Here is a 23,982-nt window from a genome sequence, read left to right as displayed (position 1 = left end):
GGATAAATTGGAGAGAGTCCAGCGAAGGGCAACAAAAATTATTAGGGGTCTAGAGCACATGACTTACGAGGAGAGGCTGAGGGAGCTGGGATTGTTTAGTCTACAGAAGAGAAGAATAAGGGGGGATTTGATAGCTGCTTTCAACTACCTGAAAGGGGGTTCCAAAGAGGATGGCTCTAGACTGTTCTCAATGGTAGCAGATGACAGAACGAGGAGTAATGGTCTCAAGTTGCAATGGGGGAGGTTTAGATTGGATATTAGGAAAAACTTTTTCACTAAGAGGGTGGTGAAACACTGGAATGCGTTACCTAGGGAGGTGGTAGAATCTCCTTCCTTAGAGGTTTTTAAGGTCAGGCTTGACAAAGCCCTGGCTGGGATGATTTAACTGGGAATTGGTCCTGCTTCGAGCAGGGGGTTGGACTAGATGACCTTCTGGGGTCCCTTCCAAACCTGATATTCTGTGATTCTATGAACTGGTGCCTGCTAGTGCCTACAACAGTAGAAGTTGCAAAATGATCTCTTATAATGCTGTTTTCACATTCATAACTTCCTAACTATTGGCTTTTTTAGATGAAATTGTACATGTTTAGTTTTTGCTGCAATTGATTTTCCTTTTTAATTCATCCATGGATGAGTTAAATAGTACATGTTTAATTTAAAAAAATCTAGCTGTACTCTAGTAAATAGAGCTAATGAAGAAACAGTGTGGGCCAGATCATCAACTGGTGTAAAGAGAGCTTTAGTGGCACCAATTGTCCCTTTAAGTTTGAAACTTTGCTTCAACATAGTGTTCACTGGGGATTAGTGATTTTGCTTGGCATGGGAAAACTTTTTTTAACTATAATTTTTTTAATTGGAAAAACAATCACTTCTGAGCATCGCTGTGTGCCATCTATTAAGATTTTTAGAAGAGCCCTAGCCCTGTTGTGACTTCTCCATGTTCTTGGGCTGCTCAGAGGGCTTGGATTAACATAGGAGATGATGCTCACAACTCTGCTAGGACAATTTGTGTTAGGGATAGTGTACGTATTTTCACTGGAAAAACATACAGCAAAATCCTGAAAGATTTCATCGGAAAATATTGGGTTTATGCCTTTTATTTGTTTCTTATGATTTATGAAGAAGGCCTGAAAGGGTGATACTATTTTTTTACTATTTTTTCCCCTTCCCAAAAAGTATTTATTTTTCCACTTTATTTTTACATTATAAATTCAGGTTTTCTCTGTCCTAGGACGAGTGGTGAATGAGTGAAATGATAGCATCACAAGCATTTGGAATAATTCAGGAGGAACGGGACCTTCAGTTAGAATGTCTAAAATTCTGGGTTTTGTTTCTTTTTCTTAATGTCTGTTTAATTCCAGTGACTGACTAATATTTTGGAGAAAGAGGAGTTTTATTAGAGAATCAACACCTTACCTCTTCAATTAAGGTATAATATCACAAGATACTTTTGCTTTTTCAGCAAAAAGAAAAACCATACCTGACATTGTCAGAGCAAGCAGAAATCATATCTCTTTTTGAGGGAGAGGAGGATTAATTTTTGCAGGCCTTTATAGGGTAAAGAAAAGAAGGGCAAAAGTCCAATTTTTTTTTTAATTAATTTGCACTTTTAAAATCAGACCTAGGTAAACATCTAGCTTCATATCAAGGATAGGTAAACATCATTTTAGGGACATTCTCATTTTTGTTTGCTGTTTTGCTGTATTCTAGAATATTCTGAAAATTCAGTTTCCATTTTAAATGTTTGTTTTGTTCATTGCAAAGACGAAGCTAGTACCTACCATTTATTATGATTTATTATATTCTAGTGTAACACCCAAAGGCTCTAGTTAAATCAGGACTTCATTGTGCTAGGCATTATACAAACACATAACAAATCAATGTACCAAGCTTCTGCTAACCCAGACTTGCTGCAGCTGTCTGTTATCAAACAAATGTGCCGTTAGCATTGTTTTTGGAACCCTAACTTTTGCATTTTCTGGCTTTGTGATTTTAACTGTGATGCTTTAATGTAGCATTATTATTTGTTTTTCTTCCATTTAATAATAAATTATCTACATTTCATTAGCTTAGACACCATCAAACAAAACTAATTACAGAAGACTTGGAAAGGTAAATATCATTCCATAGTACCAGCTGAGCTGGTATGTATCCAAATGGGCACTTAATCCTCATGTAGAAGAGTCATAAGGAAAAGGAGTATTTAAAAGCAAGACAGATGAGGGAGAAAGTGCTCTGTAATGTTGGAATAGTACTCATCTGGAGTAACTGCTAGGCATCAACATACTTAAATTTTAAAAAATGGAGTGCAAGTATTTCATTTTCCTAGTAAGACTAACATCCATAACAAAGTTAGCCTGTTTATGAAGAATTGTAAGTAATCTATAATATTGTGGCTGCAGATATATAACATAGAGGAATATGATAATATTTTACTAAATAGGCATGTATTTCACAAGTGTTCAGTAGCATAATTTAATGTCCTCAAACATGAATGAAATGCATCCTTGGCCCAAAGGTGGACTCAATGGAAATTGAAATGATCCTTAACAGTAACTGAATACTCAAATTGTATTCTGTAAAAACGCTACGGCTTTTTTATCCATAGCAAAGACAATATCATAGATCACACAGTTACCTTCAGTATGAAATGTAAAGCAATGCATTATAAAGTCAGAGATGTTAACAACACGAGCAGGATCACGTAATACATCTGAATCACATAATACATATACTTTAGTAGTCAGTAAGACTGACCAGATCATAAAAAAAATTAGAGAATATGCAATATGCTGAAATATAGTAATTTTTATTGCACTAAGTTAAAAACTGAGAGTGAGAGGGGAGAAAGAAAACTGGCAAACGAGTGGAGAAAGGAATATTTTGTATGCAAAATTCCCAAAATAATAAACATGCATGACTATCTTTTTGTTCTGTGTTTGTACAGCACCTAGCACAATGGGATCCTGGTCCAAGGCGGAGGCTCTTGGGTCCTACAATAATAAAAATAATAATGAATAATAAATATTATGTGACTTAAACGGTTAAAAAAACTAAGAAGTTGTGATATGCTGCAACACTAAATTAGAGAATCTCTTAATTATTGGTCCACCACATAAATAAGCAAAGGAGTAGAATGAAATTTTTAAAGTCTGATTATTTTTTTAAAAGACCAAATGTATTGTAATGTAATTATAATATTTCACTTTAAGGGCTGTATCCCCAGCTGGTGCATGCTAATGAAATTCCACTGGCTTCAGTGCAGCTAAACCAGCTAGGAATCTATTGAGAAGTATGCATTTGTTTATGTTTATGAACATTTTAGTAGAAGTAGCAATACTGTAGGTTAACTGAAAATGCTGAAAAGCCAAAGTAAGGCATTGACAAGACCATGAAACAACCATTTTTTTATGGCCTCTGATATGCAAGACATGATTTATCCTATGACAAGGCAGGAAAGGTTGGTGTTCACGTGATTACAGAAAATCAATAGTAAGTCAAACCAGTTACACTAGTCTATTGTTTTTCTATATGGCAACCTGATCGATTGTCTCTTTGAGTTCAGCAATAGTCTTATACTGATTAGCTCTTTGCATATATACTGGTTAGATATAAGCTTGCAGAGTTGTAGGAATCATCATAAGTAGCAGAAGATGTCTCCAATAGGCCAAAAACACTTCAGAGGAAAAAATAAAATAAAATGCAAATGGGAGACCATTACACTGAACAGTGGCACACCATCATCTGAGGTAGTGTGTTCAGTTTTGATCACTTCAATTAGGCTGTATCTACTCTGGCTTTTTTCCCCCAGAATCTCCCAGCTATTGACTGTGGCAGAAACAATGGGAGTGGTTTTGTAGAGCGGTCACCAGCATGGTACCACTAGTTGTCTAATTCCTTTTAGAGCGAGTCTAGAAGATATGGTGGCTTGAAGAGTTGATGGCCACCGGCACCTTCTCTATACAAGAGTCTCTCCCTCCCTCTGCCCCATTGCTAACTCTGTAAAGTTGCACCAGTGCTAGCAAGATTCACAATTTTTTTTAGGGACAATGAGATGAGTATAGACAAGCTATTTAGGAAGAATCTAACTGAGATAGAATAGGTCCAGAAAAGTTCGGCAGTAGTGGATCTTACATTTCAGAGGAAATGACCAAGCCTGAGATTATTTAGCATGGAAAAGTGAAGAATTAAAGAGAATTTGATTCTGATAGGATTTACTGAGCTTTTGTTTTTTAGCTCTAGCAAAGAGACTATGTTTAAAAGATAGCAAATTGATAGGTTGACTTTATTTGATCTTTGTATAGGAGATTCAAAGAAATGATAAGAAAAATAGTTTTTACCATATTTACAAAATAAAAATCTACTATATTCCTGAACTTAAATATAATGCTTCTATAGTTCAGATTTATTCAGTCAAATTAGCCCTCTTCTGTGTGTCTTTGCCTTTTACTCAAGTTCTTTACCTTTACTGAAGAACGATACAGCTTCCTTCTCTTTATTGGGGTAGGACAGTTTCTCCTTTCAAATCTCAAAGTATTTCTGATTGTACCATATTTATAAAGAGAAATCAGCCTCAGGGCCAATCTGCTGAGTCCTGTGAAAGATCACTTCTGTAAAAATGTTTTTACATAATTAAATGAAAATATACATAATTATGTAAAAACATTTTTACAGATGATGTACTGTTAAGAATATTGACTTGTTTAAACTAAAACTGAAAAATTAAACTGTATTCTGAATTGCTGCTCACCTCTCTAAGCTCTTTGCATATGGCTTTTTTAAATTAAAACTATTTATTATTGCTGTTACAATTTTTTTTCAAAGTCACAGTTGTACTGGCATAAGCCCTTGACTGATTAGTTGAAAAATTCTTAAACTGACTACTTAAATAACCTCCATTTTCACTCTAATACACATTGTGAGCTGAATTTTTAAAACTCAGCCTTTCATTTTTCAGGCACAGTTTGCAGTCACAATTATTTATGTGAGCAATGTAATTATTAGTTGTCTATCCATCAGATATAAAGGTGCAATCAGGCAGTTCAGTTTCAACATGATATGTATTTTGTAAGGCCCAGTGTTTTTTCTTATAACAGCCAAGTAACTGTTTAAGGAGTTAAAAAATTAAAACTGCTGTACTAAGACTATGTTAAATACAACAATTTAGAATTTTGTTTCTGACTTTGTTAAAGATGAAAACACCTTTATTAGTCTTTTCACTCCACTTACCAGTCCTAAATTTCCAAATCTATCAGAAGCTGCCTTCTCATTTTATAGACCATTTGTTTCATAATTACTCTTAAGTTTGCAGTAGAAAGTACTTTGTTGTTAGCCTTTATTGACCTTATCCAACAATCCACAAGAACTTTAGGTGGTCACTAGATGGCAGCAAATATTCAGAAGTAGCTTTCACTGTTTTCTCCATATGGCATTTAGTGAGTTCCATCCTTAAAAGAATGATGAGCATTAATAGGTTTTGAAGCCTTACAAACATTTATAGATTTCATCTGCAACCCATCTACACTACACATTCTTACTATCTTCCTCCTTAGCTTTGCTTTTAACTATGGAAATATTTAATTTTGAACAAATCTAAATGCAAAATGAGTAATTAAAATGAATGAGGTAGAAACAGTGGTTTGTTTTTGACTCGTGTAAGACTTTGCTATCTTCCAGGATAGGAGCTTTATACCTTGATGTTTCAAAATTAGATATTTTCAGGAGGGGTTTTGTAATATTGAAAGATGTCATTATGCTACTTCAGGGTATGTATCAGAAAGGGGTTTATTGAGTCATGGGGAGAAATCAAATGAACAAATAAGTTTGGGCAGCAAATTGAGAATAGGCTTATTCACGAGATAAGATGTCTTCCCTCCCTTTCAACTGAGTTAAAGTAGCTTAGGATAAGTGTGCATTCTTAACCCATTCAGTGTCCCATGAATATATGCACTTATCAAAAATATTACTTATTTGGTGTCCATTTCTATCCTATTGGGAAACAATCCAATCTTATGAAGCATAGCCCTAGCTGAGATTTAAGTATGAAGATTCATTATTGAAATCAAAAGGGGTTACTCCAGATTTAAACTGGTTTAACTAACAGTAGTTTTGGGATTTCAGTAATATTTTTAGGGTAAGGTTGGGGTTTTTGTTTGTTTCATATTTCATAATAATGAATTTCCCTATTAACATATAGATCTGTAGATCTGAGAATTTGAAATTGCTTACCATCGTGTGTGCTTTTTTTCAAGTAAATTTAAAGGATTTATGGGAGAGACAGACTGTAAAAGCAAATTGGTGTTTTAACAATGTTTAGTCGTTGTTAAGGAGTTTGCCAAACAATATGGAGAGAAACAAAGCAAAAGAGTATATTTTGTTTGAGTAGTATAATGAAAATCTTGAATTCTCACAGCAAAGTTAAAATAAAAACAAAAATAATTGTTGCCTTTTGTGACTAGAACTGATAGAGAATAGAACTGAAGTCGCCTTTTTAAAAAAGTAAATACGTAATGTGTCAATCAATTTGATGATGAAATACCACTAACTTACAAAAAGATTCCTGAGTGAAATATTGTTTCAATATGGTTGCATTAATAGTCTACAGAAATAAATTACCCACTCAACTTTCAGTTACATTCTGATACCACAGCTGTGTGCTAAAGTCAGGGGCAGCCCTAGCCATTTTGCTGTCTGGGATGAAAAACGTTTTTGCAATCCCTCTTCCCTCCACACTGGTGACCGGGCCAAATAAATAAATAAATAAGCTGGCCAATCAGCGGAGCAAAAAATAACAATAATTTAAAAAAAAAAAAAGGCTGTCCAGTCATAGCAAAGCAAAACAGAACACCCAGCGGTATGGCACCCCCGGAAGTTGCCACCCATGGTGAGTGCCTTGCTCTGGCTAGTGGCCATGTGTATGTGAATCTTCAAAGATAAAAGGCAGGTGAAACCTATTTTTAAAGTGATGACAATATATGAAGACATGGTAAAAAGCCTTGTGTGCCAATGTTGTTTGATTTGAAAAATATTTATATTAATCTTATTTCCACAATTTCAGGACATTTTCCCTTATAATATGGCTTCTTAAACACATATGAGGATATAATTGAAAAATTATCAATTTTAGTCAGGTTGCAAACATCTCACTTAAACTCAGACAGGAAAGTAAGTTTGCATGGCTTAAAAAGTTTAAAATATGAATTTCACATGAGTCTTGTTCATAGAAGAATTACAGATTCCTTGTAGTAGAAGCCTGTATTGCGTGATCTTTTCTACTGTTTATAAATTTTACATTAAAAGATCATTTAGGTGCTCAGATATCTGAAACCTACTGTGAAAAAAGGTACCATGGTGATTCATGCTTTAGAAATGCAGATATATAGGTGGTTCAGAAGAGATTGTTATATGATTATTATTTTTAGTATATTTTAAATGGAAAGCTACAGACACTTTCTCTAATCTAGTGCTAATGGTCTGAATTCAGTATATTATGAACTTAATGCTTGTGTTTTCCTCTAATATGTAAGTTCAATTTTTGTCTCTCTTCCTACTTACAGGTTGCTCTTGGAACAGTAACTAATGTGGAGGAAGCAGTAAAGTGGATAAGTTACACTTATCTTTATGTACGGATGAGAGCAAATCCATTAGTATATGGCATCAGTCACAAGGCTTATCAGGTAGAAAATGCATTTAAAAAAAAATCTAACCTGCTTTCTGGTTCTGTAAACCTTTCCTGATGTGAGGATAAATATTTGCTATTTCTGCTTTACCTGACATCAGCAATTCTTTAAGTGTATGAAAGGGAGAAGATATTTTCTATAGCAGAGAGTTATTTTTTAGAAAAATAGTAAATTAAAAGGTCCCTTCTGAGTTGTCCTGTCTAACACTTTTACCCACTATCATACAAAATACGTTTTCAATGGCCAAATTAGCCATCAACGCATAGCACTCATTCTTATCAAAACAACTATCATGCTTTAGTCACTGTCAGCATTTCAGTAGTGAAAGTCAGATATGAATTATACAGTCAAGTCTTCTTGAAGCCATAGCTCTGCTCTACACACAGTATTTCCTCTGTCAAGTATTTGTTTTAGAAGATCTCACCACTTGCAGTATCATAAATTATTAGACAGAATATTTGTTAATTTAATAGATTAATAAAATTAATCATTCAATCATATTTGAAGTCTCTTTCTTCTTGGGATCCAGTCATTTAAAGAGTTTTACTCCTTTGTTTTATGTTGTTTTTAGATATTATTTTGTGTATTGGAATAAATCAGAACACAGATATATTTTTTTCATAGTGGAATTCCTTATTTTTACTTTTTGGTGTGTTTCATAGTTTGCAGGAAATGTAAACACCTATCTTTCTTTAACACTGCTGTATATGCTCTACTAGAGCCTTCAACAATAGTAATTCGATAGGTAGGAGAAGAACATAAACTGGTAGGAGGAAAAAACGAAGGAATTATTTCTCTGGAAGATTTATTCATTTATTATTTATTAATAGCAACTGTTCGGAGCTGCTTAGAGGGTTTTGCGGGTAGGAGTAGTCCTGTTGGATGTAGTTTAGTGGTCAGAGTGCAGATGAGATGGTCAGAGGTTCATGATAAATGTAATTTATTTCACATCTCCACAATTTGTTGCATGGCTGCATAGTTTTTCAAATGATTATCAACACCCCGGTTTTGAGTATGTACAGTGTTCATAGCAGTATGCCAGTGTCATGTTTCAGGTCCAAAATCTTTGTCCTTGGGGCTGGAAGTGGGATTTAAACGATAGGGAAAGTAGGTAAGAATTCCATAGTTCTCAATACATTATAGTGAGGTGTAATTTAAATATTTTATGGGCTCTCATTTAGAATGGCTTTCTGAGTGCAGTCATCCCAAATGCATATTAATAAAACTCTTATACTACATTATAGTGTATTTGTATATGGTTAGCCAAACTCACATAGCCAGGGAAATGAAACGTATAATATAACGTGTTATCAAATACTATATCTAGCTGGGGCTCAACAGTGGGAGTTTTGACATATCCTAGCTCTGTAGAATTCCTTCACGCCCATGTCTCTGGCAAGCAGTACTGAGTTCTATGGCAAATTATTAATTGATTTAAGCATATTGGATAATTAATGTAAATCTGTTTGGTAACACCAAATGATAACATTAAAACACAATTAACAGGAATAATTTTTAAAACAAAACTGACAAAAAAATGTTTGTGACATTCTTCAGCCAAACAAGCAAGTTCCAATCCTGAAGGTCCACCAGTGCTCTGCCATTCCTGCAGCTGTCTCCTTCGCTGCCACATCCTGTACTGAAGTGGCCTTTGCTCTTTTGTGTTAAGATAGAAACAGACTATGCCTATTAGAGGTGGTGTTGATTTGAATAGCAGAGAGCAAGTAGGCCTTCAGACCTAGATATTATCTTCTTTCTTGGAAGCATCTGATTTATGGTTTTACATTGCCGTGTTATGTTATACAGAGTGCAGGGCAGTTGTGCAGTTTCAGGTGCAGCATAACTATAGTTTTACCAGTTATGCAATTCCTTTTCCTCCCTATCCAGTTGTGGGTGTTTAATTTTCATAATCAGTATACAGTTATTTCTTAATAATCTTGATAATCTTGTGATTTGCCAATTTATATATCCATATTGGTCCGTCATTATTAGCCAGTCTAGCCATTCAAAGTGCATTGATTTGCATAATCACTTTTGGTCAGATTGTCCCCAGATGTATAGTGGGGATGGGAGTGTGCAACGAACCTTCTCTCTTCCCCCCTGCCCTTTATGTCCTGTGTAAGAGCTACACAGTATTGCAGTTCCTGCTCCCATGAGGTCTCTCAGTACCACAAAAGGTGCAGGAAGGGGGCGAGGCAAGGCCAGGCTGCACACCGCCCCACCACTCCAAGGAGCATGCTTTGCTCCCCAAAGGGCTGTAGCAGCTCTAGGACCTCGGAGTATTGGTTGATCACAGGATGACTATGAGCCGCCAATGTGGTATGGCCGTGAAAAAAGCTAATGCGGTCTTGGGATGCATCAGGCGAGGTATTTCCAGTAGAGATAAGGAGGTGTTAGTACTGTTATACAAGGCACTGGTGAGCCCTCATCTGGAATATTGTGTGCAGTTCTGGTCTCCCATGTTTAAGAAGGATGAATTCAAACTAGAACAGGTACAAGGAAAGCTACTAGGATGATCCCAGGAATGGAAAACCTGTCTTATGAAAGGAGACTCAAGGAGCTTGGCTTGTTTAGCCTAACCAAAAGACTGAGGGGAGATATGATTGCTCTCTATAAATATATCGGAGGGATAAATACAAGGGAGGGAGAGGAATTATTTAAGCTCAGTACCGATGTGGACACAAGAACAAATGGATATAAACTGGCCATCAGGAAGTTTAGATTTGAAATTAGACAAAGGTTTCTGACCATCAGAAGAGTGAAGTTCTGGAATAGCTTTCCAAGGGGAGCAGTGGGGGCAAAAGACATATCTGGCTTCAAGACTAAGCTTGATAAGTTTATGGAGGGGATGGTATGATAGCCTAATTTTGGCAATGAATTGATCTTTGACTATTAGCGGTAAATATGCCCAGTGGCCTGTGATGGGATGCTAGATGGGGTGGGATCTGAGTTACTACAGAGAATTCTTTCCTGGGTGTGTGGCTGGTGAGTCTTGCCCACATGCTTAGGCGTTTATGATCGCCATATTTGGGGTTGGAAAGGAATTTTCCTCCAGGGCACATTGGCAGAGGCCCTGGGGGTTTTTCACCTTCCTCTGCAGCGTGAGGCACGGGTCACTTGCTGTAGGATTCTCTGCATCTTGAAGTCTTTAAACCACGATTTGAGGACTTCAGTAGCTCAGACATAGGTCAGGGGGTTGTTACAGCAGTGGGTGGGTGAGATTGCGTTGTGCAGGTCGTCAGGCTAGATGATCATAATGGTCCCTTCTGACCTTAAAGTCTATGATTCTTCTAACTGTTGGAGAATCCCTGTCTCTTTCCTTTTGAGTCAGCTTAGGAAAACTGTAAATAAAAATGTATTTCAGTTATTCTGAAGGAAAGGCCTTGCTACTTAGGAATATGGGGAAATAAAGAAGAGGATGAATTATATAACGGATTAAAAAGTTTCTAAAATAATGTCCTTTTCAACAGTTTGTCGACAGCCCATATTTGGACTTTGTGATTTTTTTCTCTTTCATTTCAGTTCTGAATATTTCATTAAAAATATCAACATAAGAAAAAACTAAGCTTTCTTCTGATTAGGGCATTGATCCTGCAGACGCATGCTTAACTTTATGCACATGAGTAGTCCAGACCTGTTCAGTCTCTTGTAGTAGCCAGGAGGCTACTGTTTTTAGAGGCATCTGAGCTGCTGTTGAAGTTGCAGGTGCTTGGGAGCTAAAATTGTCTCATTTGGTAAGAACCATTCTAGGCAGGATCTCTATTGTCGAAGTCCTTCAGCATTCCTAACTATAGAGATGCAGCCATGAGGACTCTAACTACAGAGACACAGCAGGCAGGGGCAACCAGTGCTGGACACCCAGCTATGGGCTAGCAAGTCAGCCAGAACTATATTTTAGTAATAAATACAGCAACACCATCATTAGTCTTTCAGTGCTATAACTATCCAGGGTCAAGTAACTTCCCTGTTGTTGTTTTGTTGTTGTTGATGAAATATAGTATAATTTTGATGATGGACCAGTATATTGGCTGCATTTTCTCATTTTTATTCATGTTTGGTATGTGTAGCAGCTTTTTGTGAACTTAGCATCAGTATAACTGGTATTAATAAGGACTGAACTAATTCTTGGTGTGATAGTCATGGCCTTATTTTATTTGTTTTGCAACTGTATTTTGTTTCTGGCTTTTAGAAAAGTTGAATTATCTCGGTGAAATGCCTCATTTGTCACTTTTGTATTTTGTTCATGGTCTCTAGATGGATCCAGGGCTAGAGAAGCACAGAGAACAACTGGTGATTGAAGTTGGCAGAAAGCTAGACAAAGCCCGCATGATTCGTTTTGAAGAGAGAACTGGATTTTTTTCTTCAACAGATTTAGGCAGAATTGCCAGCCACTATTATATTAAGTATAATACTATTGAGGTACAACAACCTGTTCTACTTCTGGTATACTTCTCTCTTTTTAACCCTTTATATAAAATGGTCATGAGAAGATTTTATAGGTCATGTAGCAAATTTAACACTGATATCTTTTTCAAATCATGATTACAAAAGAAACTGTCTGAGCATATGGCAATAGAGAAAGCTCAGCAGCATTGATTTGGTCAGATTTGGTTTTGGATGATGATTTCTACATTCTCTGCCCCTTCTTAAGACTTAGATATCTTATCACCTGTATGTCCATTTGCAGGAAATAGGATTTGCATGCACAGAGCCCACTAACAGAAATGTTTCTGTGGGCTCTGTGCATTCATGTGATAGAATTTATCAGTGCCATACAGGCAAGTGTTAGTGCACTGAAGCGTGTGTAGATGTGCATATATGCCCAAAACTGTTCCTGCTCCATTGGAGCCTGGGAGTTGAAAATGTGTTGTATCGTTCTTTAATTAGGCATTTATCATACACATTCGAACATAGTGTGGACAAGATTTTCAAAAGTGACTATGGATTTTGGTTGCCTCCATTTTTGGGTCTCCAGCTCGAGACAACTTAAAAGCAACTGTTTTTTTAGAAAGTGCAGAGAAGGCCCTCTGAACATTTGGTCCTCTTTAAGTAGTCTGAAGCTGGGTATCCAATAACCAAGACACCTGCTTACTTTTAAAAATCTTAGAGACTCTCTTCTTTGAGTTGTTACTGAAAGCAGAATTGTCTTTAATTTTAAGTTGGTAGGTCAAAATCATTGTTTTTGCATTTTTATTTTTAACAGTAAATGAAATCATTTTATTTTTGATAGACTTTCAATGAACATTTTGATGCTCACAAAACAGAAGGTGATATTCTTGCTATAGTATCTAAGGCAGAAGAATTTGAACAGATCAAGGTAAGATTGCATCACTTCATCCAGAAGGACACTTTTAATGGAAGTAGACCCTAATCCACAGTATCAGGTCCATAAAATGCATGACCAGTGGTTGGAGAATGAGTGCGGCTTTTAACCCTACTCTATGAGTCCTCTGGATGTCAGGTAGTCAGGGCCTGATGGAAATGGCCCCCAACTGGTTCCCTGTAGGGGCCAAACATTTACTGTCTTTAAATAAATTTTAGACTGAGACTGTCAGTCTCAGTAGATTTATGGTGTGTTTTGCATTCTCATCAGTGAGAATGTAAAATGCTATGCATTATTCAAACTGTAGATATGAATATTTCTTTACTTGTATTAAGACTTAATCTTATTAACAGTGAAAACTGTAATATCATGAATCATAGTACTTTACAGTTTTGAGCTAAGAACATATTATGACACATTATATGACTATAATGAATGCATTTAATGTTAATTCAAATTTTCCCTAATCCAGATGGACAGAGGTTTTACTCTGGTCAAATAAAAAATGAAATCTCATCAGATGGAGGATGGTAGGGTCAGAAGATTCAATTTTTGTGGCATATCAAATTTTTGTGTGTCAATGGCAACCTTAATTGATGGTGATGAATAATAAAATGTAATTGTGTCACTATTAAGATAGTTTCAATTAAGTTCTATTAGCTACAGTCTGGAAGACTTGTTTTTTTGGGGGGGGTGGGGGGGTTGTGTGTAAAACTAGACTCTGTTTAAAATAATGTTTCTAAGAGATAATGGAAATTTAATTTAGTGTGAAAGTTTTTGCCAAGTTACTCCAACCTCTTCAAACTTATTTATTGTGTTTTAGGTAAGAGAAGAAGAAATAGAGGAACTGGATGCCTTACTGAACAATTTCTGTGAACTCTCTGCTCCCGGAGGTGTAGAGAACAGTTATGGAAAGATAAATATCCTCCTTCAAACATATATTAGCCGAGGAGAGATTGATAGTTTCTCCCTTATTTCAGACTCTGCATATGTTGCACAGGTAAAAAAAAAAAAAAAAAAATTATAAAATCTCTTCATTTGTCTTTCTTCACATCTTTCATTTACCCAGATATATGGATAGCTATGTGGGCCCAGATTTTCAAACGTATATGCACATATGATTTGAAAATCTGAGCACTAGCTTTTGAGATTTCAACACAGAATATTTTTGATTTAGTGGAAAATAATTGCTAAGTGCTAATTTAGGACGCCAAGTTGTACTTTTTTAGTTGAGTTTGAATTAGTTTTCCAGTATAGTAGCCATTAACTGTTGTTTGTTATCTTTCATAGTTTAAATTGCAATTGCATACAAGATATTAGCCTTAAACCTCAGTGTTTCCTAAATTTACCAAAGTGTAAATTCATTTAACTTTCTTGCATTCTAATTTTATGTTTGTTTTGCAAAGCATTATAAAATTGGTTTACACCAGAATATGTTTTATTAATATTGGTCTTACAAATCTTAAGTAGGTTGCATACACGCTTGTCAGAATTGGCTTTAAGTTCACACCGCATACCATTAAACAGCTAGATTGACCCTAGAAGTTCACCAGTCATATACAGATTGACATTTGCTTAATTTGAACATACACTTATTTGAAAGGGACTAGCCTGAATGATCTTGCAGAGTGGCAAAACATAACTTCAAGCTGATTGTGCATTGTGACTGGTAGTGTTTAGACTTGAAATTTAAAAAACCTGAAAGGAGATACCAAACATTATGGAAGACCTCTCCACAGTTGGGGGGATTACACTATGTTGACACCCACACAGTAATAGCAGACCAGTCCATGCTCTTGATTGATGGCTCAGTTTAACACCCCAAGTGGTCATCAACTTGATGTGTTGCTTGGTCATCACATGGATACAACAGCACTGGAAATCTATGGAATATTGCTGCTTCTTCACAAGTCTAGGATCCATCCCAGGAAGTCAGGGGGCCACTTGAAATTCGTCTTAAAAGGGCATCTGTTAACTGGCTTGAGGACCCTAAAAGAGGCAAATGACACAGCTCATAAACAATTCCATATGTCAACCAATAGTAAATGTATGTAGTGGGTTATAAGATTGTGGCTTTTGGAACAATTAAGAGTATTTCTGTCTCTTCATTAAGCAGCAGCAGCATAGTATGTTCTGACATTGTGCTGTCAGATCTTGCCAAACCATTTTAAGAAGAAATAATAAAAATTGTATTTAAATTATATTAAGGATGAGAGTTAAACATTTAAAAGCATAAATATTCTGAGTTAAGATAGTCATGCCATCTTCGCTTGTTTCCTTGTGTTCAGGTTTTATAGCACACGTGGGCTTGCTGAGATCATTATACATATCATAAAGATTGTGATACATGCACAACAAGATCATTTTAAGAGGGGTCTCTCAATTTCAGTTTATAGCTTTTTTTGTCTCTTTCAACTGTAGCATTTTAAAGCAGGTGGTGTGGTCCCATATGCAGGTGCTCAATTTATAAATGTGTGTAATAATTTACGTGAGGACATGAGTGGTAGTGCTTAGAATCACAATTTTTAAATTGCAGTTCTAATCCAAACAGTGACTAAGGTAACGCCTCACTTAACGTTGTAGTTATGTTCCTGAAAAATGCGACTTGAAGCGAAATGATGTTAAGCGAATCCAATTTCCCCATAAGAATTAATGTAAATAGTGGGGTGTTAGTTTCCAGGGAAATTTTTTTTGCCAGACAAAAGACATTATATACATTTTAAACAATTTTAAACAAGCAATTGAATACAGGTGTACGTTTTAAGCAATTGTAAAGAAACAATTTAATACTACAATCCTCATTGCTGAGTATGAAGCAATGGGATGTGCAGGCACAGGCACTGCCCACTGGCACTGCAGACAGTGAGGCAGGCAAGGAGTCTGAAGGTGCCGTAGGCTAGGAGAAGCATGTTGTGCAGCAGCAGCTTCCCCTATTGTGCAAGCACCAGGGGCGGGGGGCTCAACCCTCAGCCCGCCCACTCCACCCCTTCCCCTAAGCCCCCAGCATTAACCCGCCTCTTCTCCCTCCCCCCACCTCTTCCCCCTTTTCTCTGCACGCCACGTCCTCGCTCCTCCCCACTCCCTCCCCTGCCTCCTGCCCGTGGCAATCAGCTGGTTTGTGGCATTCAGGAGGGATGGGGGAGGAGCAAGGACTCGGCATGCAGGTTCCCCCTCCCTCTCCTGCCCACGGCAGTCCGCTGGTTTGTGGCATTCAGGAGGTGGGGAGGGAGGGGGAGCCTGTGCGCCTAGTCTTCGCTCCTGCCTCCTGAATGCCACAAACCAGCTGATTGCCATGGGCAGGAGGCGTGGGGAGCAGGGGGCAAGGCGCTGATCTGCGGGGTCTGCTGCTGGGACAAAGCAGGCAGCCAAACGACACTACAGCGGAGCATTGCACAACTTTAAACAAGCATGTTCTGTAATGGAGCAGGGACATAAGATCGAAACAATGTTAAGCAAGAGGACATTAAGTGGAGAGTTACTGTATTTTAAAAAAATTGTTCTTTCTACCTCAGTAGAAAAGTAGTAACTGCGTGCTTTAGTGACAAAATATTTTAGTACCTTTTTTTTTTTTTTTTTTAACTCCTGTTAGCACTGCAGAGCCAGCACAAAGTGAATGCTATTCTGCTCAGTGAGTCATCAACAGAACTACTAGCTCATTTCTCACTGTAAAGTCAGATTCTTCCCTCAGTTACGCCTAGGCAATCCCACTGAAAACAATGGGCTTGCATGGGTGTGTAATTGGGCAGAAATGGGCGGCAAAATATTTGTCATTGCCATGTTAGATGAGTATGGATGGATAGATTATTTTTTATGTACAGTCTATGAAGAATTAATCTTGATGTTGAGATTCTAAGTTAAGTTTGCAGGGAATGCAAATAAAAGAAGAAAGCAAACATTTTTATAAACTAAGTAAAAGTGATTGAGAAGTCATTGAGACATAGTGAGCAAAACCCCTGAGTGCTGGTATAACTATGATCAAAACCAAGGACAGGAATCCTGCGGCAGACCTAGCAATTGAACCTACTTCTTCCGACTACCAGATTGGGCTTTAACCACAAGACCATGTTCCCCCTCAGCATGAATATCCAATTTTAAATTTTTTGAGCACGGTCAGGGTTATTGTAACAAGAAAAAGTATTACTATCAACAATTGTTTCTGTTTACTATAACAGTATAACTTTAGTAATTGTTTAATTGTATGTATTTACTGTCATCATCCCATTAAGTAATGATGAAGCACTTTTAAGAGATGCAATTAATCATTAGGTAGAAACTGAAAAATAAATTTTTCAAGAATATTTTAGCTAAAACTTAACAATAAAAATATGTTTTGGGAGTCTGATAGGAAAAAACATAGTATAGATGTGGTATCCAATGAGAAATGTTTGATCTGAATCTAATATTTTTCTTCGTCTCGATGTTTCACTCTGTAGAATGCAGCTCGGATTGTTCGAGCCCTTTTTGAGGTTGCTCTTAGGAAACGATGGCCTGCAATGACGTACCGGCTACTGAACCTCAGCAAAGTCATTGACAAGCGGCTGTGGGGCTGGGCCAACCCTTTGCGACAGTTCTCAGTGTTGCCACCATCAGTCCTCGCAAAGCTGGAGGAAAAGAATCTCTCTGTAGATAAGATGAAGGACATGAGGAAAGATGAAATAGGTAAAAAACATAATAAGCAATGTTCTGTTTAAACATTGGACTCTATGTTCTCCTCTTTACATTGAGTAGGAACTTGCTATTAATCCCATTGATTTCTGACAGTTGACAAACCAGGTCCTTCATTACTTACAACTTGAATATTGTTTATGTGAAAAAGAGTGAAAGTGGGGAATTATAACAAAGGACACTACCAATAAGTGGTTCATGCCTGCTTCTGAATGATCGCATTCATTTTCATTTAACCTGAGGAGTTCATTGCCACAAGATTATCATTCCAGCCAAGAGTTTAGTGGAGTTTAGTAAAGGATTTGATATATATCAGTAATGAGGACATCCACAATTACATTTATAGGAATAAAAACAATATTAGAAGGTGTATATAAACGCTTATGCATTAGCTAGCCACCAACTGATGGGGTCAGAGGGAGAGAGTTAAGAAGAATTTTTCTTTATTTTGAATACTTTTTAACTTGTTACCCTTACTTTGGAGGGATATTTTAGATCCTGGACTTCAGCTGCATTTCCAGGCCTCTGGTCCAAGGTGATACTTTTAACAGCATTTTTGTTATAGAATAATCAGGGTTGGGGCACTTTCAACTCTATCTGTTACAAAAAAGTAGACTGGAATTTTCAAATAGTTCCCAAATGTACAGTGAAAATAGACATTCGCATCTTTTCAGTCTTGGACTGGCTTGACTCAACAACCACAGATGACCTGCATACTTGACTTGGCAGCAGTCTGCAAGTGTTCAGATCACTTCCAAGATAAGGCCCCAATCCCACAAACACCTATGGTACTTGATTCATATGAGTAGTCCCAAAGTTAAGCACCATGCATAAGTGATTAAAAGATGTGGAAAGAGTTTCACTCTCCTAAATTTCAGTGTGAATGGCACTTAGCATTGAATTATGAGTTTAGGTATGTTTCTACATGTAATAGAATATGCATAGTTATATTTTAAATGGACTACTTTTCGTGTGTAAGCAGATGGAGTCTAGTATTTGAACATGGGAATCGATTATTAGTGATTAGATACTGTGGTAATGGGTGTCCTATAGTCCTATAAATGCCTAGGAAAAATACAAAGTGCATCCCTGAGAGCTGTTACTTATTTAATGTCCTTCTCCCTGTCTGCTTTCTCCTTCCCTCCCTCCCTCCCTCCAAGACATTGGAGAGAGAGGGAAAGCATTTGCTGGCCTGCCAGCCATCCTTTTTCTTAATTTAGAATTCAGTGCCACCTTGAAATATGGAAAGAGAGCATTTTCAGGCTGGTAGCTTGTTTTCAGCACCTCTCCCTATTAATTCAATATGAGCCCCCACACCGCTTCTAAGTAGCAGGGTGACTTGAAGTAAAAAAGAGAGGAGTTGGCTGGCAGGGAAACCCTTCCAGCATCCCTATGTAACGATGCTGGTTCTAGCGGGACCCAACTGAGAGTGCCAATTCAGGACAAATTGCTTCAAGCAGGGCAGTTACAGCCCAAAGCTGGGGTTTCTGTGCACACCAAGGCAAACCAAACCAGCCAAACAGAGAAGACTTTGGTTTTACCCCACTGGCTAACCACAAGTCACACAAGCAAATCCCTTAGGCACTCCAGTTTCCAAGTATCACCACCAGTGTCACTTGTTATGGGGACAAATGGTTATGAAAACCAATACCCCAGTAAAAGAAAAAAGGTTCTCTCAATCCCAAAGGACCAAGCCCCAGACCCAAGTCAATATACAAATCAGATCCTACCCACAAATCATGCTGTTGCCAATCCTTTAGAATCTAAAATCTAAAGGTTTATTCATAAAAGGAAAAAGATATAGGAGAGAGCTAGAATTGGTTAAATGAAATCAATTACATACAGTAATGGCAAAGTTCTTGGTTCAGGCTTGCAGCAGTGATAGAATAAACTGTGGGTTCAAATCAAGTCTCTGGAGTACATCCACAGCTGGGGATGGGTCTTTCAGTCCTTGGTTCAAAGCTTCAGTATAGCAAAGTTTCTCCAGAGGTAAGAAGCAGGATTGAAGACAAGATGGAGGAGCTGCAGCAGCTTTTTATATTTTCTTGCCATGTGGTCTTTCTTTCTTTGTTTCAAAGACAAGCTGTCCATCACATGGCCTGGAAAAACCTCAAGAGTTCTGTCCGTAGGCATGTCCCTGCATACCTTGCTGAGTCATAAGGCAAGTCTGCCTTCTCTCAATGGGTCACTTGTATAGCTGATGGTCCTTAATGGGCCATCAAGCAGACTAGGCAGAGCTGACACCAACTTGTCTGGAGTGTTCCCCAGAAGCATAGCACAAGTTTGAAGTACAGACAGTATACAGCCAATATTCATAACTTTAACTATAAAAATGATACACACATATAGACAGCATAATCATAACCAGCAAACCATAACCTTGTCTTAGACACCTCATTTGACCAACTTTATACAAGATTTGGTGCCACTACAGGACTTTGGTTGCAACAATGATCTATACGGTCCCAGCTTATGTCAATAACGTCACACCTTATTCTAATGGGAGATAGAGAAAGACTTCAGGATAATAGGGTAATAAGAGAGAGCCAGCATAGATTTGTCAAGAACAAATCATGACAATCCAACCTTATTTCCTTCAACAGGATTATTGGTCTAGTGGATGGGGGGAAGCTATAGACATGATGGATTTTGATTTTAGAAAGTCTTCTGGTACAGAGTAACAAGGCATTCTCATAAGCAAACTAAGGAAATGTGGTCTAGATTAAATTACTTCAAGGTGGATGCACAACTGGTTGAAAGACCATACTCAAAGAATAGTTTCCTACGGTTCACTGTCAAACTAGGTGGATGTATCTAATGGGGTCCTGCAGGGTTCTTGTCTGGGTCAGGTAGTATTCAATATTTTCATTAATGGCATGGATAATGCAGTGGAGAATATGCTTATAAAATTTGCAAATGACACCAAACTGGGAGGGGGTGCAAGCACTTTGGAGTATTGGAAGACAAGATTAGAATTCAAAATGATTTTGATAAATTGGAGAATTGGTCTGAAATCAACAAGATGAAATTCAGATAAGACAAGTGCAAATTACTACACTTACAAAGGAAAAACCGCATATACAACTACAAAATGGGGAGGAACTGGATAGGCTGTAGTGGTAATAGTACTGCTGCTGAACGCAATCAGGTTTATAGTGGGTCACAAATTGAATGAGAGTCAGCAATGTGATGCAGTTGCAAAAAAAGACTAATATTCTGGGCTATATTAACAGAAGCGTATGCAAGACATGGGAGATAATTATTCTTTGAAAGCTCATGGTGATCAGGGGAGGTCCCGGATGACTGGAAAAAGGCTAATGTCGTGCCCATCTTTAAAAAGGGAAGAAGGAGGATCCTGGGAACTACAGGCCAGTCAGCCTCACCTCAGTCCCTGGAAAAATCATGGAGCAGGTCCTCAAGGAGTCAATTCTGAAGCACTTAGAGGAGAGGAAAGTGATCAGGAACAGTCAGCATGGATTCACCAAGGGCAAGTCATGCCTGACTAATCTAATTGCCTTCTATGACGAGATAACTGGCTCTGTGGAGAGGGGAAAGCAGTGGACCTGTTGTTCCTTGACTTTAGCAAAGCTTTTGACACGGTCTCCCACAGTATTCTTGCCAGCAAGTTAAAGAAGTATGGGCTGGATGAATGGACTATAAGGTGGATAGAAAGCTGGCTAGATTGTCAGGCTCAACGGGTAGTGATCAATGGCTCCATGTCTAGTTGGCAGCCGGTATCAAGCGGAGTGCCCCAAGGGTCAGTCCTGGGATTGGTTTTCTTCAATATCTTCATAAATGATCTGGAGGATGGTGTGGATTGCACCCTCAGCAAATTTGCAGATGACACTAAACTGGGAGGAGAAGTAGATACGCTGGAGGGTAGTCATAGGATACAGAGGGACCTAGAAAAATTAGAGGATTGGGCCAAAAGAAATCTGATGAGGTTCAACAAGGACAAGTGCAGAGTCTTGCACTTAGGACGGAAGAATCCCATGCACCGCTACAGACTAGGGACCGAATGGCTGGGCAGCAATTCTGCAGAAAAGGACCTAGGGGTTACAGTGGACGAGAAGCTGGATAGGAGTTAACAGTGTGCCGTTGTTGCCAAGAAGGCCAATGGCATTTTGGCCTGTATAAGTAGGGGCATTGCCAGCAGATCGAGGGACGTGATCATTCCCCTCTATTCGACATTGGTGAGGCCTCATCTGGAGTACTCGCAAAAAGAAAAGGAGTACTTGTGGCACCTTAGACACTAACCAATTTATTTGAGCATAAGCTTTCGTGAGCTACAGCTCACTTCATCAGATGCATACTGTGGAAAATACAGAAGATGTTTTTATACACACAAACCATGAAAAAATGGGTGTTTATCACTACAAAAGGTTTTCTCTCCCTCCACCCTACTCTCCTGCTGGTAATAGCTTATCTAAAGTGATCACTCTATTTACAATGTGTGTCAAGGTTCCTCCCCCACTCTGAACTCTAGGGTACAGATGTGGGGACCTGCATGAAAAAAACCTCCTAAGCTTATCTTTACCAGCTTAGGTCAAAACTTCCCCAAGGTACAAAATATTCCACCCTTTTGTCCTTGGATTGGCCGCTACCACCACCAAACAATTACTGGTTACTGGGGAAGAGCTGTTTGGACACGTCTTTCCCCCCAAAATACTTCCCAAAACCTTGCACCCCACTTCCTGGACAAGGTTTGGTAAAAAGCCTCACCAATTTGCCTAGGTGACTACAGACCCAGACCCTTGGATCTTAAGAACAATGAACAATCCTCCCAACACTTGCACCCCCCCCTTTCCAGGGAAATGTTGGATAAAAAGCCTCACCAATTTGCATAGGTGACCACAGACCCAAACCCTTGGATCTGAGAACAATGAAAAAGCATTCAGTTTTCTTACAAGAAGACTTTTAATAGAAATAGAAGTAATTAGAAATAAGAAATCCCCCCTGTAAAATCAGGATGGTAGATACCTTACAGGGTAATTAGATTCAAAACATAGAGAACCCCTCTAGGCAAAAACCTTAAGTTACAAAAAAGATACACAGACAGAAATAGTTATTCTATTCAGCACAATTCTTTTCTCAGCCATTTAAAGAAATCATAATCTAACACGTACCTAGCTAGATTACTTACTAAAAGTTCTAAGGCTTCATTCCTGGTCTATCCCCGGCAAAGACAAAATATAGACAGACACACATACCCTTTGTTTCTCTCCCTCCTCCCAGCTTTTTTTTTTTTTGTCTCCTCATTGGTCATTTTGGTCAGGTGCCAGCGAGGTTACCTTTAGCTTCTTAACCCTTTACAGGTGAGAGGAGATTTCCTCTGGCCAGGAGGGATTTTACAGGGGTTTACCCTTCCCTTTATATTTATGACACGCCCCCCAAATCTCAGCTAGGGTGAAACACTGGCTGGGATTTCTTCCTGGAGCTCTAGGAAAAACAGAGTTAATAAGACACATGCATCTCTAAATATACTACCAAGTACATAAAGACTAACAATATTTTCTACATCTCAAGGACGATTTTAACCAGTTGATTCTGGGAAACTTTCACGGGAGAGTGCATCAGCCACTTTGTTAGAAGCTCCTGAGATGTGTTGGATGTCAAAATCAAAATCTTGGAGAGCTAAACTCCACCGAAGAAGTTTTTTGCTATTTTCTTTGACCGTGTGAAGCCACTTCAGTGCAGCATGGTCGGTTTGCAGGTGGAAACGCCGTCCCCAAACATATGGGCGTAGCTTTTCCAGAGCGTAGACAATGGCGTAACATTCTTTTTCAGTGACTGACCAGTGGCTTTCCCTCTCAGACAGTTTTTTGCTGAGAAACACTACAGGGTGGAATTCTTGATCAGGTCCTTTCTGCATTAAAACTGCTCCCACACCACGCTCGGACGCATCTGTGGTTACTAGGAACGGTTTGTCAAAGTCTGGGGCCCTTAGTACAGGGTCAGACATGAGTGTCGCTTTAAGCTTGTTAAAGGCCTTCTGACACTTTTCGGTCCACTGAACCGCATTTGGCTGTTTCTTTTTGGTTAGGTCTGTCAGTGGGGCGGCGATTTGGCTGTAGTGCGGTACAAATCGTCTGTAATAACCGGCCAAGCCTAAGAAGGATTGAACCTGTTTCTTTGACTTTGGGACAGGCCACTTTTGGATAGCATCCACTTTGGCCTGTAGGGGGCTGATAGTTCCTTGACCCACCTGGTGTCCAAGGTAAGTCACTCTGTTTAGGCCTATTTGACACTTCTTAGCCTTAACAGTTAGTCCTGCCTCCCTTATGCGCTCAAGGACTTTTTGTAGATGTTCCAGGT

At 38.3% G+C, this 23,982-nt stretch overlaps 1 protein-coding gene across 3 annotated transcripts in view; it reads left to right on the top strand.

Annotated features, from left to right (window-relative positions):
- The window catches only part of ASCC3 (activating signal cointegrator 1 complex subunit 3), a 530,489-nt gene that overhangs the window by 368,508 nt on the left and 137,999 nt on the right, over window positions 1-23,982 (top strand). For all 3 annotated transcript variants that reach the window (XM_037894528.2, XM_037894526.2, XM_043542702.1), the window contains exons 17-21: window positions 7,557-7,676; window positions 11,934-12,098; window positions 12,910-12,996; window positions 13,826-14,002; window positions 17,436-17,661. In XM_037894528.2, the coding sequence (XP_037750456.1) occupies window positions 7,557-7,676; window positions 11,934-12,098; window positions 12,910-12,996; window positions 13,826-14,002; window positions 17,436-17,661 (775 nt within the window). The remainder of the gene's footprint in view (window positions 1-7,556; window positions 7,677-11,933; window positions 12,099-12,909; window positions 12,997-13,825; window positions 14,003-17,435; window positions 17,662-23,982) is intronic.

The sequence above is a fragment of the Chelonia mydas genome, chromosome 3, assembly GCF_015237465.2.
Source record: "Chelonia mydas isolate rCheMyd1 chromosome 3, rCheMyd1.pri.v2, whole genome shotgun sequence".
In the NCBI taxonomy this organism is placed as follows: domain Eukaryota; kingdom Metazoa; phylum Chordata; order Testudines; family Cheloniidae; genus Chelonia; species Chelonia mydas.
This window is presented reverse-complemented; position numbering and strand designations above follow the sequence as displayed.